General features: G+C 53.4%; 2 protein-coding genes across 5 annotated transcripts in view; one reads left to right on the top strand and one right to left on the bottom strand.

Moving 5' to 3' along the window:
- Nucleotides 1-16,798, bottom strand: part of FADS3 (fatty acid desaturase 3) — a 227,842-nt gene that overhangs the window by 185,466 nt on the left and 25,578 nt on the right. The gene's annotated exons all lie outside the window — the stretch shown is intronic.
- Nucleotides 1-16,798, top strand: part of FADS2 (fatty acid desaturase 2) — a 46,893-nt gene that overhangs the window by 20,592 nt on the left and 9,503 nt on the right. For all 4 annotated transcript variants that reach the window (XM_054523969.2, XM_054523970.2, XM_063728028.1 and 1 more), the window contains 6 exon segments: nucleotides 8,344-8,404; nucleotides 8,788-8,864; nucleotides 14,342-14,439; nucleotides 14,652-14,748; nucleotides 15,077-15,156; nucleotides 16,512-16,637. In XM_054523969.2, coding sequence (XP_054379944.1) covers nucleotides 8,344-8,404; nucleotides 8,788-8,864; nucleotides 14,342-14,439; nucleotides 14,652-14,748; nucleotides 15,077-15,156; nucleotides 16,512-16,637 — 539 coding nt within the window.

Below are 16,798 nucleotides of genomic sequence, written 5' to 3'. Positions count from 1 at the left end.
GGGATGGTGTTGACCTAGCAAGTGTTTGTCCTGAGCGAATGGCAGCCCATTGAGGTATGACTAAGGGGATGGTGTTGACCTAGGAAGTGTTTGGCCTGAGCAGGGAGCAGGGAAGGAAGCCTAGAGAGCTGACATTCAGCCAGGCCAGTCCACATCTCCTGCTACACAGATACCTCTCCTAGGTACCCTGAATTGTTCTGGCTGGAATGTATGTGGAATGGCCTCACCTGTAAATACGGATGCAGCTCCTCATTAGAATGGTAGATGCCTCCGTCCTGCCCTTAGGCCAGGAAGAGCATTTTCTGGCTTGTTTCTTCCCAGGGTAGAGGGAAATCTTGTCCCAGTTCAGCAGGAAGGCAAGATTTCAGGGGCTCAAGCTTGGTCGCCAACTGACTAGCTCATGTTGAGAAAACCTTATTCGGAGAATCATCATCCTGTACACTGGGAGGAGCCTCAACATGGCTTGGTCCAATCTGCTTCACCAGTGGATGAGAAATTGAAGGTCAGCGAGAGGATGGAACACGTTCAGGGTCACATTATTTATTTTTTTTCTGAGATGGAGTCTTGCTCTGTTGCCCAGAGCTGGAGTGCAATGGCACAATCTTGGCTCACTGCAACCTCCACCTCCTGGGTTCAAGCAATTCTCCTGCCTCAGCCTCCCAAGTAGCTGGGATTACAGGCATGTGCCACCATGCCTACTAATTTTTGTATTTTTAGTAGAGACAGGGTTTCACTATGGCCAGGCTGGTCTTGAACTCCTGACCTCATGATCTGCCTGCCTCCATCTGCCTGCCTCGGCTTCCCAAAGTGCTGGTATTACAGGCATGAGCCAACGTGGCCAGCCGAGAGAGTCACGTAATTTAGTGGCCAGTCTAGGGTGAGGCCCCAGACCTTTTGACTGCTAGGCTATTGCCTTCCATTTACTACACCATTTTATTTTCATATTAGTTCATTGTATTACTACAAATATAGAACACACTTGGTATAAACTTTTAAACAGTATAGAAATATCCAGAATTAAAACACGAGTCTCAGCCTGGGCAACATAGCAAGACCCTGTCTCTAAAAAAAATATATATTTTTTTAGTTAGCCAGGCATGGTAGCACCTGCCTAGTCCCAGTTATTGGGGAGGCTAAGGTGCGTGGATCCCTTGAGCTGAGCCCAGGAGGTTGAGCCATCTCTGCAAAAAATACAAAAGATTAGCTAGGTGTAGTGGTGTGCGTCTGTGGTCCCAGGTGCAGGGGAGGCTGAGGTGGGGGAATCACTTGAGCCTGGGAGCTCAAGGCTGCAATGAGCTATGATTGCACCACTGAACTCCAGCGGGGACAGAAGAGCGAGACTCTGTCTCAAAAATAAAAAAATAAAAAATAAAAAAATTCAACCTTGTATCCTGCAACTTGCCACCTCTGCAAATGTGGATACCCTTCCCCACCCCAGTTCATGTAGACAGGTCTCATCTCCCTGTAGCCATATGATATTCTGTTGTATTTCTGAACCATAACAGGACCTACATTATTTTACAAGGTAGACAAATTGAGTGTTAGTAATTCATAATTTCTTTTTCTTTTCTTTCTTTTTTTTTTTTTTTTTGAGACAGAGTCTCACTCTCTTGCCCAGGCTAGAGTGCAGTGGCATGATCTTGGCTCACTGCAACCTCCACCTCCCAGGTTCAAGTGATTCTCCTGCCTCAGCCTCCCGAGTAGCTGGGATTACAGGTGCGCACCACCACGCCTGGCTAATTTTCTCATTTTTAGTAGAGACGGGGTTTCACCATGTTGGCGAGGCTGGTCTTGAACTCCTGACCTTGTGATCCGCCCGCCTCGGCCTCCCAAAGTGCTGGGATTACGGGTGTAAGCCACTGCGCCCGGCCCATAATTTCTTTTGAATAAAAGCCCCACCAATGCATTCTACAAAAAAAAGTTCTTATTTAATAACGTTTTTTTTTTTTTATGTAGAGCCTCTATGTCGGGACCTAATTTACAAGAAAAAAATAAATATATGCACTGCTTTTTGGAAATACATTAATGATGACAGTGAAAGTTTAGAAGATCCTTGTTGCTTTTATGCAGCTCTTAGGAGCCACAAAGCCATGCATAGAGTAGGGTTCAATCAGCATTTGCCAAGTGAGGCCAATTTTCCCTCACTAAGGAGTGGCGCCGTGAGTGAAGTAGTATTCCTGACAGCTGTGGCGCCTAAGGCTTGGAACAAGGCGAGGAGACAGCCTGGCTCCCCAGTTCTGGTTTGTACACCCTCTTCTTATTTCATTTCCACCCGTGAGACTATCTGAGCAGAAACGTGGATTTTTCTGTAACATGGCCAATTCGCAGGAAATCAGCCACAGTTCTGTACTTTGGAAGGCTCTCTAAGCTGCCAGGGATTCTATTTTTTGCCAAAGTACAGGGTATGGTTATGCTTCTAGGAAACGGTTTGCCAGCTTTAATTAGAGGTGTCTAGATAACGGAACTGATGAACTTGAGGCCTTCTGATAAGTGGGGACAAAGGCTTCGTTTTCTCGGCGAGGCTTTGTGTTGTAGAGCCGTTGGCTGTCCTGACAGATGTTCTCTGTGTCTCTAACAAAGAAAGTCTAGTCCCACCAGCTGCACTGGCAAGAAGGCGTCTTTCTTGTGCGTGGTGGCCAGAGAAGCCTCTCCTTTCCTGACATCTTCTCACCCCCAACACTTCTGGAATGCTGACTTTGGGGCAGGAGACGGGGGTGGGAGGCTGTGAGGATCTGGTTGTTCAGTTACCAGTGGCGTTTGGAAGTCCCCAGCTGGTGCCGCGGTGTTCTGTGGAAATCCCCTCTCTCACACTCATGGGGAAAGGATTGGTGCTTCCTGGGTTCCTGGTGTTTTGACCTGTGCTCTGGCTCTCACAGGACCTGGCTGCCCTGGAAGGAACCCTGGTCTCTTGACTGAAGTGACAGTGGGTCTGATGGGACTTGTCACATGCCAGTCCCACACACCACAGCAGGGCCAGTTGGGGCGGCCCAGGCCCCAGGGTCTCAAGCCACCATCCCAGTCTCCAGAGCAAGGACGCCGGCCAGGGCTCCTATCTCTGGGGACAGATAAGCAAAGCAGCCCAGCCAGGCGGCTCCCAGCACGTGGAACTGTGAATAGCGCGGGCTCTGCAGTAAAGCCCTTTTCCTCGTTTTCTGCATTTTGGTCTTATTGATGCTGTCCAGGAGGGTTCTTTTTGTCATATGTAGCAAAGTATACTCCTTTACCCAGAGATTCATTTCTTGTGTGCTTAGAAAGTTCTTCATACGTATTATTTTCAGTTCTTTAAGGTTTCGTGTTTCAATCTTTAACTTCTGCCAAATGGGATATGGGTAGGATGATGTTCGGCCTTCACTTTTCTCCAGAGTTGGCCAGTTTTCCCGGCATCCCCAGGAGGTGGCATTCCTTCTTCATATGAGGCAGTGAGTGCTCCTGAGCCTGGGCTTGGCCTGGGCTGGGCTGTCTGTCCTCTCCCAGGCCACCATCTGGATGACTTGGGGGCCACACTCACACTTACTCATCCTTGGCACTTAACTCATTGGAAGCTCGTAGTGGGATGCCTTTCCCCTTCTCTTTCTCTCTCTTTTTGTTTTTGTTTTTGTTTTTGAGACAAGGTCATGCTCTGTCACCTTGGCTAGAGCGTAGTGGTGCAATCTCGGTTCACTGCAGCCTCGACCTCCTGGGCTCAAGCCATCCTTCCGCCTCGGCCTCCCAAGTAGCTGGGATTACAGGCGCCCGCCACCATGCCCGGCTAATTCTTGTATTTTTAGTAGAGATGGGGTTTCACCATGTTGGCCAGGCTGGTCTCGAACTCCTGACCTCAAGTGATCCGCCTACCTCAGCCTCCCAAAGTGCTGGGATTACAGGCATGAGCCACTGTGCCCGGCCAAGGTCTGTACTTCTTTATATGTCTCATGGATGTTTCTTTTAAAACGCAATCCTTATACGTTTTATATTTTGTCATCATGATTGGGGGTTCTCCAGTACTCAGGAAAGCAGTGGATATTGGGGTAGTTATCTTAATTTTCTTTTTTTTCTAAATTTTTGTTTGCATAGCCTTCTGATGAATGGGATAGTTATCTTTTGTCCCGCTAGTGCCCGCTTATGTCTCTTCATAATTCTAGTTGTGTTTCGGTTGATTCTTTTGAGTTTCCTGATTAGATGATCATATCCTAGAAAATAATGAAAATGTAGTCTCTCAGCCCGGCGTGGTGGCTCACGTCTGTAATCCCAGCACTTTGGGAGGCCGAGGCGGGTGGATCACGAGGTCAGGAGATCGAGACCATCTTGGCTAACACAATGAAACCCCCGTCTCTACTAAAAACACAAAAAATTAGCTGGGCATGGTGGCACACGCCTGTAGTCCCAGCTACTCTGGAGGCTGAGGCAAGAGAATCTCTTGAACCCGGGAGACGGAGGTTGCAGTAAGCTGAGATTGCACCACTGCACTCCAGCCTGGGCGACAGAGTGAGACTCCGTCTCAAAACAACAACAACAACAAAACAAAACAAAACAAAACAAACAAACAAAAAAGGTGTAGTAACTCTTTCTTCTTTCTTTCTTTCTTTCTCTTTCTCACTCTCTCTTCCCTCTCTTTCTTTCTCTGTTTCTTTCTTTCCTTCCTTCCTTCTTTCTTTCTTTCTCTCTCTCTCTCTCTCTTTCTTTCTTTCTTTCTTATCTGGATGTTGAAGTAGTCTCTTTCTTTCTAATAGTTCCACTCTGTTTTCTGCTTTGGGTTTTATTGCATTGACGGGAAATTTCAGAGCTAAGTTTAATCGCGGTGATATTGGCAGCAGCCTTGTTTTGTTCTTCTTTTGCCATATTCCAGTTTTCTGAGGGGGCTGGTGAGACCATTATCCCGGTAGCAGTGTAAAGGGGCCTCAGACGCCGTGCCGTGCCTGAGATCCTCCTCCTCCCATCCGGGAAACCACCTCTGCTGCTCTGACTATCTGAAGCTAACGTCCTGGGCTTCCTGCTTCAGGCAGACCTTCATGAACAGGCTAAAGTCACCCATCCCGCCTTGGGACACACATGCCGCCCTCTCAGGGACCTTGCCATTCCGCTCCTGCTGGGGAGGTCGTGCCGCCTGTTTCTCTCTGTGTGTGAGTTTGCAGGTTCCCAGAGGCAGAGACTGGGCTTTGCGACAGCTCCCCTCCCCCAACCCTCGATGGACAAGGAGGGCCCTTGTCATTCCTCAGACATTTTGTTCCAAAGCTGAAAGTTCCCCTCCACGTGGCCCGGCATCCCCCAGGCCCTCATCCAAGCCTGGCCTTGAGGTGCGTGGAGAGGCCGGGGACAGGAGAGTCAGCCCCGCCGCCAGGGCTGGCTGCACTCCCTCCCTTGCCCCTGGCCTGCGTCCCTGCCTGTCAACCGCAGCCTGGGAAGGCGCCGTTCCTGATCAAGGGGAGGTCCATGTGTGCCACCCACACCCTTGGCCGCAGCCCAGCCGGGTGAAAGTCATGTGTCTTCCTTGCCTCTTGGGCTTTCTCTGTGTGTGTGATGGGGACTCCTCGGGAGGAGGAGATGTGTGGGATCCTGCACTCCCCACACTTGGGGCTCTGAGCCCCCAGTTGGGAAGAAGCCTGACTCTTGTTGAGTGAGTCTGTGGACCGGGCACCACGATGGGCAGTGTGCGTGCACGTCACTTAGTCCCTGCTTAACCCGTGAGGCAGGAGCTGTCATCGACCCCTTTCATGGATGGAACAGCTAAGGCCAAGAGATATGAAGTGACTTGTTCAAGGTAACAGCAACGAAAAGGCAACACCACTGTCCGAACCCAAACCATCTGGCTGCAAACCACAGCTTCGGAGTCCTGGGGGCCCTTGTGAAATATGTTTGTTGGGTAGCCCCAGCTTTCTGATCAATTAAATAGCCAGGCACTCACCCCCCTAGCTTGATACATTCTAAAATACCTCTCCCTCCCTTCCCTGCTCCTATGACTTAAATGGCAAAGCTCTGGCAAAGAACTGAGCGTGGGAAAGATGAGAGCAGAGAGTTAGCCACAGGGCAGGGCTTCGTATCCCAAGCCCACAGTTGTACTTTCTGGTTTGGGAGGGGAGTACTGGCCATCCCCCAGCAGACCCACTGCAGCTGAGGCCATCGAGATGGATACAGATGTGTAGTGGTATGTCACCATACGCATGGACATACACGCACGTGACTGTGATGAGCATTTTGCTCACCGTCCCACAGAGATCCACTCTGAGGCCTGCTGCTGCCTGGCAAGCAGGGCCCCCTGGCTCCGAGGGTCATTCTGGGGCATTGAAGGGACGCACACTAGAGCCAGCTGTGCTTACCGGTGGAGGCAGCCCCTGTAACCTGTGTTGTCCACCCAAAGGCCACCATCACCCATGAGAACAGGGTGCCTACTGTGCACATGCAACTCCAAACAGACTCCCCAGGTGCCTCCCAGGCCCCCACAACAGCGTGGCCAGCCCTCAGTCCCTCCTTAGGATGCCCTGGCCCCTGCTGACCTGCCTGGGTTACCCTCTGTGCTCACTTCTGAGTATAGCCGGCCCAGCCTGAGAGGGACGGGATGCTCTGTGGGAGAGATGCGGTGGGGAGGAGCTCTTGACCAGAGCTGGAGACACTGCACGCCAAGGCTGGGGCTGTGAGCCTGCTCCCTGGCCTCTGGGAGAAGCTTAGAGCAGGACTCAGGGGCCTGTTCTGTGGGCCGCTGCAGGCCCCGAGACTGGCCACCTTGAGGGCAACATCTGCAGTGCTGGCTCCTCCAGCACCTCCGTCCACTGGAGACTCATGAAAGGCTCCTGTGAGGCCTCCCTGGCTCGGACCTCTCCATGGCCGGCCTCAGCCCTGGCCTTAATGATAGTCCTACTGCAAGTGGCCGTCCTTTCTGGGAATGAGTGAGATCCTTGCCAAGGCTCAGGAGGCCACACAGAACAAAGGGACTGTTTCTGGGGGTTCTTCAGCTGGGTGTGCCGTGACCATGGCCATTGGCGCCAAGATGCAAGTCTTGGGGACAGGGTGGACCTGGTTCCCACCCACAGCCTCTTCCCTCAGGAATCTGTGCTCTCCCTGTGATTTGGGCAATCACTTTGCTCTGTGTTCTCACTTGGATGACGGGGTGCTGGCCTAGGCACCATCCAAGGTTCCTTCCCTCTGTAACTCACTTTGACCTCCTGACTGCAATAAGTATGACTGGACACTATAGGAGGAGGCATCTCTGGCCTTTGGATCCAGGGGTATAGGGAGGGTGACGGGCAGTGGTCCTGGGGTCAGCACTTGGCATTATGCCCATGTTCTCATTGGCTCCTCTTACCAACCACTGATTCAAAAGCCAGACAAGGCTCAGCAAGGCTAAGCGACTCACACAGTCTCAGCGCTGGTGAGACGCAGAGTTGGCTCAAGCGCATCTGCTGGCTGCAAGCCCAGCCTCCCCACGCTGCAAGCAAGAGGAGCAGGTGCCACTCAGTGAGAGGCATATTTTGGTCTCAGTCCCGGAAGAGCAGGGTGGGCTGGTCCCTAGGAGCTGGACCATGGAATTAAGGGCTCCGGGGATCCCCTGGGGCCGTGGTTCCTATGCCTGGCTCACACTGAGTGGCCTGAGCAGCTTTGGACAATGACGATGCCCAGGACCCAGCCCAGCCCTCCTCCATCAGAGCCTCTGGGCGTCAGGCTGCCCAAGGTGCAGGCTCTGATGGGGAAGAAACCGGTGCCCTCATGGGGACCTCAGGTAGCCAGATGTGGCCTGAGGAGTCTGTCCTGTGGCCTCCTCTGTCCTCAAGGTTAGGCTCCAGCTGGGGAGGAGTGATTCACTCTTGTAAATTACAGGGAGGCTCCAGGGAGGTAGATGCTCCCAGCCTGATGACTGGCAGCAATTCTGGGGCCCTTACCTAGGTTCTCCCTGCCACTGCGGACTCCGGGAGCTCTCCATGGTGACCTAGGAACTCCCCTGGGTGCTTATGCTCTGCCGAGAGCTGCTCTGTTGCACACTCATTCAACAAACATTTATTTAGTGCCTGTCACATGGGCTCAGAGTCAGCTTTTTGGGTTCTGAACCCAGCCAGGGCCACTTCCCGTGGCCTTGGGCCATGGCTTAACGCTGAGCCTCAGCCTCAGAAGTGCCGGCCTTGTGGAGGATCGATGCCATCGGGCCAGTGCTCAGCTAGGGCTGAGGAAGCGTTGGCCGCTGCTGGCTGTAGCATGGGGAGCCCAGAGGGCTGGAGGTGCCCCAGGCTTGGTGGGCCCAGGGTGCAGATTGACAGGAAAGGGACAGTGGTGTGCCCTGAGCAGATAGAAGGGATGGTGGCTGCAGGGCGGGTTGGGGAACATGGGAGGCTGGGAGCTGAGGCTGCTGGGCACTCACGATCTCTCCTTTCTCCTCAGTACGGCAAGAAGAAGCTGAAATACCTGCCCTACAATCACCAGCACGAATACTTCTTCCTGAGTGAGTGCTCGGTGCCCCGAAACCACTCTGGGACCCTCCCCTTCCCCCAGAGTGGCGTCTCTCTCCCTCCTGCCTGACATCTTTTTCAGATCCAGAAAGTGACACTAAACTTGTTAGAAGCGGGGGCCACAGCAGCCTTCCCGTGCAGACCCCCTCAGCCCGTGTTACAGGCCTGATGGGGACACAGAGGCTTAGAGAGTCCCAGGGGTGACACACGTCCTCAAGGGCTCCCAGCCTTCTCTGCAGACCCTGGGGTCCCTGGCTGCTTCTGCCTACGTCTGCAGGGCTGGCCCCTGCGCATAGTGCTGGGCCTGGGTTCCCCTGACCTTCCGGCACAGGCAGAGTGGAATGGATGCCTCTAAGCGCCTGTCTCTCTCCTGCAGTTGGGCCGCCGCTGCTCATCCCCATGTATTTCCAGTACCAGATCATCATGACCATGATAGTCCATAAGAACTGGGTGGTGAGTTGGGGACACAGCTGGCTTGGCACGGGGAGGAGGGTGACTGGGACAGGTGGACCCGGGGGTCCTACGCTGCCTCCTCGTGTGCCTCAGTGGAGCCTGCGGGGCCCCATGCATCTCCTCCCTGGGGTAGCTGCCTCTCAGGAAAGGACTCCCTCTGGGGCCACCAGGACCCAGTCCTAAAGATCTCTACTCTCCCTCAGACACAGGGAGTTCACTGGGGCAGCCCCTGCTTTTGCAGAGCCCCCGAGAAAGTTCTCAAAGGCAGCATGATGAGAGGCAAGTGTGGCCATCTCCCTTCCCCACTCCCTGTGGGCCCTGAGTCCCATGAACTGGGTCACCCCACACCCTGGTTTGAAGTTGGAGCAGCTGGGCGTTGGCTGAGAGGACAGGTGTGTTCATTTGCGAAGACCGTATGACAAAGCACCACGAACTGAGTGGCATAAGCAGCAGGGATGTGTTTTCTCCCAGTTCTGGAGACAGGAAGTCCAAAACCGAGGTGTTAGCAGGGTGGATTCCTTAGGGCTCTGGAAGGCTCTGTTCTGGGCCTCTCCTTGGCTGGTTGATGGCTTTCGCCCTCCCTCTCGGTACATCGTCTCTCTGCATATTTGTATCTGTATCTGTGTCCAAATTTCCCTCTTTAAAAAAACATTATTTAGTTTATTTATTTATTTATTGAGACAGAGTCACACAGGCTGGAGTGCAGTGGTGTGATCTCGGCTCACTGCAACCTCCACCTCCTGGGTTCAAGCGATTCTTGTGACTCAGCCTCCCAAGTACCTGGGGTTATAGGCACCGGCCACCATGCCCAGTTAATTTTTGTATCTTTAGTAGAGATGGGGCTTTTCCATGTTGGCCCAGCTGGTCTCGAACACCTGGCCTCAAGTGATCTGCCTGCCTCAGCCTCACAAAGTGCTGGGATTACAGGCATGAGCCACCACGCCTGGCCTATTTTTTAATTTTCTTTTTTTCTTCACCAAAAGTGGATACTTGAAAATTTTTCCTTTTTTTAAAATAGTGACATCGGTCATATTGCATTAGGGCCCACTGTAATTATGTCATCTTTTTTTTTGAGACGGTGTTTCACTCTGTCACCCAGACTGGAGTGCAGTGGTGCGATCTCGGCTAACTGCAACCTCTGCCTCCTGGGTTCAAGCGATTCTCCTGCCTCAGCCTCCTGAGTAGCTGGGAGTACAGGCGCCTGCCACCATGCCTGGCTAATTTTTGTATTTTTAGTAGCGATGGGGTTTCACCATGTTGGCCAGGCTGGTCTTGAACTCTTGACTCATGATCCACCCGCCTCGGCCTCCCAAAGTGCTGGGATTACAGGCGTGAGCCACTGTGCCTGGCAGATAAATTGTTTATCTGGCAATTATCAAAGTCTAAATTGTCACTTTCTGAAATGCTTGCTTAAAATCCACTCTTTCTCAGCAGTCTATTTGTCCCTCATGCTCCAACCAATAGCCATGGAGAAGTTTTTCCTCTTTTAACCAAATGTGGACTTGTTTATTGATTACTGTTTTTTGTTTGTTTGTTTGTTTTTGAGATGGAGTTTCGCTCTTGTTGCCCAGGCTGGAGTACAATGGCGCAATCGCGGCTCACCGAAACCTCTGCCTCCTGGGTTCAAGCAATTCTCCTGCCTCAGCCTCCGAAGTAGCTGGGATTACAGGCATGCGCCACCACGCCCGGCTAATTTTGTATTTTTAGTAGAGACAGGGTTTCACCATGTTGGTCAGGCTGGTCTCAAACTCCCACCCTCAGGTGATCTGCCCACCTCAGTTTCCCAAAGTGCTGGGATTACAGGCGTGAGCCACTGCGCTCGGCCTATTGATTACTGTTTTATCGCTTGCTAACTGAAGTTGTCCTTTTCACCTTGACTGTGAATTTAAGAGCAGCCAAGTCAAATTTTATCTCCAAGTCTTGGACCCATATATCCAATCTGACTCCATTTGGAGGTGTCCCAGCCATTTCAAATCCAACATATTCAATATAAGTCCTCCTCTTCTCCCACAACCTAATCCTTTTTTGATGGTCTCCATGTTAATGAATGGGTCCATCATCCACCCAGTGGCTCAAGCTAGAGACTAGCATCATTATGTTTTTTCCCTCCTCATACATGTTACACCCTCTTCTTGCCTCTAGCATTCAATCATGTTCTAACTCATAAATGGCCTATTGCCGGGCGCAGTCTCTCATGCTTGTAATCCCAGCACTTTGAGAGGCCGAGGCGGGCAGATCATGAGGTCAGGAGTTCGAGACCAGCCTGGCCAGCGTGGTGAAACCCCATCTCTACTAAAAATACAAAAAATTAGCTGGGCATGATGGCGTGCACCCGTAGTCCCAGCTACTAAGGAGGCTGAGGCAGGAGAATCGCTTGAACCTGGGAGGTGGAGCTTGCAGTGAGCAACCTCTTTTTTTTTGTTTTTGACTGTGCTTGTTCCCTAAGGAACAAAGCATTAAACAGGAAAAGAAATCACCCTATGTTCCTAAAAGGGGATGGCAGAGTGGGGACAATGTGATGAGCCTGTGGGGCTTTCAGAGCCAGGAGCGCACCTATGACCTGGGGCACTGGTTCTCAGGGGAGCTGTTCTGCCCTTTAGCAGTATCTGGAGACACTTTTAATTGTCACAACTTCAGGAGAGGAGGGTGCTACTGGCATCTGGTGGGCATCTAGCCAGGATGGTGCTTAGCACCCTGCCATGCCCTGGAGAACCGCCCATGACAACAAGCAGCCTGTCCCAGGTGCCAATAGTGTGGAGGTTGGGGGACCCTGGCTTAGAGGAAAGAGGTGATAAACCCTAAGATCTTTGAAGGAGGCTTCCCGGGGAGGTTTACATGCTCTGGCAAGGTTCCCGTTCCCGGGGCCACGTCCTGGATCCTGAGATGCTCCCAGGCTTCACCCTCCTGGAATTTTGCTGTATCTGACACCACTGGCCACTCCCTCTTGCAGTTCTTCTTCCTGTTGGCTTCCAGGTCCCCACCTCTGCTGGCTTCTTCCCAACCCCCTTGCTCCGCCTCTCTGGCTGCTTCTGATCTCTTGGGCTCTCTGCCCCTGAAACCAGCGGTCTCTGAGTATGTGTTGCTCTCTACACTCAAAAAAAGTCCAGGCCAGGCATGGTGGCTCACGCCTGTGATCTCAGCACTTTGGGAGGCTGAGGTGGGAGGGATCACCTGAAGCCAGGAGTTTGAGACCAGCCTGAGCAACGTGGCGAAACCCTGTCTCTACAAAAAGCTGGGCATGGTGATGCGCGCCTGTAATCTAGCTACTTTGGAGGCTGAGATAGGAGGATGGCTTGAGCCCAGGAGTTTGAGGCTGCAGTGAGCTGTGATCACACCACTGCACTCAAGCCTGGGCAACAGAGCGAGACCCTGTCTTTTAAAAATAAAAATTGGGCCAGGGCAATGGTTCACACCTGTAATCCTAGCACTTTGGGAGGCCAAGGCTGGAGGATCACTTGAGCACAGGCATTCGAGACCAGCCTGGGCAAATAAGTGAGACTCCCCCCGCATCTCTATAAAAACTTTAAAAAAATTATCCAGGTAAGCCCGGACACAGTGGCTCATGCCTGTAATCCCAGCACTTTGGGAGCCCGAGGTGGGCAGATCACAAGGTCAGGAGATCAAGACCATCCTGGCTAACACGGTGAAACCCCATCTCCACTAAAAATACAAAAAATATAAATAAATACAAAATAAATATAAAAAATGTAAACAAAAAAAAAAAAATACAAAAAATTATCCGGGCGTGGTGGCAGGCACCTGTAGTCCCAGCTACTTCGGAGGCTGAGGCAGGAGAATGGCATGAATCCGGGAGGTGGAGCTTGCAGTGAGCCAAGATCACACCACTGCACTCTAGCCTGGGCGACAGAGCGAGACTCCCTCTCAAAAAAAAAAAATTAGCTACTTGGGAGGCTGAGGTAGAAGTATGGCTTGAGCCTGGGACAGAGTCATGATCACACCACTGCACTCCAGCCTGGGCAATAAAGCAAGATCCCACCTCCAAAAAAAAAAAAAATCCATAACCACATCCTCATTTTGTTTCCATATATGTGTAGATACACTGCACACTATTGCAACACACACACAAAATAGAAGGAATGTGATGGAAAGTGGGAGCAGAACTGGCTACATCTGCCTCCCTCGTCACCTTGAAGGCCACCTCATTGGAACGTGAGGTCCTGCCCTTGGCCAATGTTGGCCCTGAGGCCATCTCTGGCCCCTCCTGAGCGCTCCCCTCCTCCTTTCCTGTTCAGCTGCTGGCACCTGACCCTTGATCACCTAGGACCAGCCTAGATTCCCCACAGCCAAGCAGGCACAAATGCAGCCACCGTTGCCTCTGACAGTTCTGGAATCTGTCTCCTCCTTGGCAGCGCCTCTGTCATTTCATGTCTGAGCCGCTGGAATAACTTCCTAGTCTCCCCCTCTCCAGTGGGTGGGGATCTATTCTAAGACACGAATGTGACCTTGTTCTTCAGTCGTTTGACGTGAGACGGGGCAGTCCCTTGACCTCACCTTCCACCTCGGACACCTGTGCTGAGCCTGTGGCATATGTCACCATACCTAAACTCACGGCAGGATGAGCGCCCTGGCAGTGGGAACAGGCCGTGCAGAGGCCCTGGGGAGGGAGTGAGCCAGGTCAGGGGGCTGAGTAATGACAGATTCTTAACCCCATGAGGCTCTGTGGGTGACTCTGGGTGGGATGGGGGCTTTAGCAGGGGAGAGTTGGGACCTGCTTGGAGCGAAGGCCACTCTGGTTGCCATGGCCACGAGGACAAGCAGGGGACTGTGGGAGGCTGCTGCTGTGGTCCAGTTGAGAGAAGACTTGGGAGGCAGAGAGGCAGTGGACAGGGTGGAGCCGTGAAGTCACCCTCCCAACACATGAGAGAAGACGTCCAAGCCCAGTCCCTGACACCACTCCAGCCAGGGGCAGGGAGGAGAGTAGAGTGGAGGCGCACAGGATGACAGTGGGGCATGGGGAGGCCAGCCTCTGCTGCGAGAGCTCTGAGATAGGGACGATGGTACCTCTGACCTTCCCTACCCCTCCAAGCCCTCTGTCCTGCTGGAAGGAGAGGCCAGGCGGAGACCCAGGTGCTGAGGAGCAGGGACAGGACTGGGGGACCATTGGGGACCTGGCCCAGGGTTGGGGGCGCACCTTCAGAATCGCCCCTGCCCCACGAGAGGGCTGCTGACCCCCACCCCTACCCCACGGCTGCCCCTCAGCAGGAGGGTCCATTTCTCTCCCGAAAAACAGGGCACAGTCACTTCCCGATGCTAAAACACTCGGCATTTCCCTAGAAACAAAGGCAACCATGCAAACCCCGAGCAAACAGGTGGCATGTAGTTGCCCATCGCATTTCGGTGGGCTGCGGTCCAGCTTCTAGAGGCCTGAGTGTGAGATGTGTGCACATCTGGGGCAGGCAGTTGGTGCCAGGGCAGAGGAGAGGGCAGGTTGCGCCTAACTTAATCTTTCCCCGCAGGACCTGGCCTGGGCCATCAGCTACTACATCCGATTCTTCATCACCTACATCCCTTTCTACGGCATCCTGGGAGCCCTCCTTTTCCTCAACTTCATCAGGTGCCTGGGCTTTGCTGATTCATCCCTGGGCCCTCCACTGGCACTGATGATTGCTTTGGCATGAGAAGAGGCTCGGACGGCTCCACTTTGCCCGGGGACCTCCCATCCTGGCCCCTTGGCAGGGGCTGTCCTGGGCTGGTTGGGAGAGTGGATCTGTTCCCACCGTGGCCGGGCCCCTGGAGGCCCCTGCCCTGAGCTGTGTTCTCTTGCAGGTTCCTGGAGAGCCACTGGTTTGTGTGGGTCACGCAGATGAATCACATCGTCATGGAGATTGACCAGGAGGCCTACCGCGACTGGTTCAGTAGCCAGGTAGGGAAGTCAGGGCCGGTCACCAGAGCCTGGTCCCGATGTCCATGTCCTGGCCCCAGATGCTCTGCACCTGCTAACGCAGGGCTGTGCTGGGCCTCCCGGGGCTGCCTGTGTCCTTCTGCTGGGAGCTTCAGAGCTAAGCAAGAAAGGGCAGCAGGAGTCCCCCAGAGGGACAGGTGGGGCATCTGGGTGGGCCGAGGCCATCAGGCAGGACGGTATGATGTGGACGGGTGGCCTGGAGACCCTGGGTAAGGCTGGGCCCCTTGGGAATGAGGCCAGGCCCTTGGGCCTTCCTTTGTTCCCTGACACTCATCCCTTCCACTGACAGCTGACAGCCACCTGCAATGTGGAGCAGTCCTTCTTCAACGACTGGTTCAGTGGACACCTTAACTTCCAGATTGAGCACCAGTGAGCGCGGGGCTGCGGGGAGGCGGGGAGACCCACAGCGGGAGGGAAGTGGCCGCTACCCCATCTGGGCAGAGTGCAGAATGTGGGGGCCACCTCTTTGTCTCTCTGACAAGGTCTCTGCCCAATATAGAGCAAGGCTCCCAGCCAGCCCCGCTGAGGTCAGGAGAGGGGCTCCCCTGTTCCATCTCCCCGAGGGGCGTCCTGTGCCCCTCGTTCTGTGCCCCTGGGCATAGTGGTTACCACCTCCCTCCACGTGGGCCTGGGGCTTTGTAGTTCTGGAGCCTGCACACACACCTCATGACCGTGTGAGGCTAGCAGGGCAGGGCTACGTAGCTTGCCTGGAACATTGGCCGAGGGACTGCCCTGCTGCCCCTTGTCCTTGCCTTCTTGTCACTGTTTTTTTTTTTTTTTATTAAAAAATAAAAAATGTAGAGACAGAGAGTCTCACCCTGTTTCCTGGGCTGGAGTGCAGTGGTGCTTTCTTGGCTAACTACAGTCTCGAATGCCTGAGCTAAAGCCATCCTCCCACCTCAGCCTCCTGAGTGACTGGGACTGCAGGTGCATGCCACCGTGCCCAACTAATTTCTTCTTTTTTTTTACTTTTATTTATTTATTTATTTTCAGACAGAATCTCGCTCTGTTGCCCAGACTGGAGTGCAGTGGCGCGATCTCGGCTCACTGCATCCTCCACCTACCAGGTTCAAGCAATTCTCAGGCCTCAGCCTCCCACGTAGCTGGGATTACAGGCATATGCCACCACGCCCAGCTAATTTTTGTTATTTTTAGGGAGACAGGGTTTCACCATGTTGGCCAGGCTGGTCTCAAACTCCCAGCCTCAAGTGATCCACCCACCTCGGCCTCCCAAAGTGCTGGGATTACAGGTGTGAGCCACTGCGCCCGGCCTAATTTTTTATTTTTATTTTTTGTGGAGAAGAGGTCTTGCCATGTTGCCCAGGCTGATCTCAGACTTCTGGCCTCAAGTGATCTGCCTGCTTCGGCCTCCTAAAATGCTGGGATTACAGGCGTGAGCCACCGTGCCCCACCTCACTGCCTCCTTTCCTAGCATTCCCCAGCTATTTCATTTCTTTTTTGAAAAACATGACACTTTGGCCACCAAATATCTTCCCAGCTCCATAGAGCACAAACGCCCTCCTGCTCACGGAGGGCTGCACCCTCCCCTCCACACACGTGGCACCCCACTGGGCACACACGAGGAGCCACACTTTGAGCCTGGTCCTGGCGGTGGACAGTGTCTCTGAGGGCCCCAGCCAGCCTCTCCCTGGGTGGTGGGAGGAAGCAGGAGCAGCACAGCCCTCTGGAGTCCTCACGCTCTGCCCACCCCACACGCTCCTCAGCCTCTTCCCCACCATGCCCCGGCACAACTTACACAAGATCGCCCCGCTGGTGAAGTCTCTATGTGCCAAGCATGGCATTGAATACCAGGAGAAGCCGCTACTGAGGGCCCTGCTGGACATCATCAGGTGAGGAGTGGAGGTCCACAGGTGCTGGGCCCTGGGATCGCCCGTGGTGCAGACAGTGGGATCACAAGAGAGGCTGGGCTCTCCTGGCATAGTCATCTACCAGGGCACCTGCCTTACTCCTGAGCCTGTGTTAGGAACTGTTGGGCTTTTCTCCCTGGGCT

This window comes from Pongo abelii, chromosome 9 (genome assembly GCF_028885655.2).
Source record: "Pongo abelii isolate AG06213 chromosome 9, NHGRI_mPonAbe1-v2.0_pri, whole genome shotgun sequence".
NCBI classification, from domain to species: domain Eukaryota; kingdom Metazoa; phylum Chordata; class Mammalia; order Primates; family Hominidae; genus Pongo; species Pongo abelii.
Note: the sequence above shows the minus strand (reverse complement) of the source record. Positions and strands in the feature narration are given on the sequence as shown.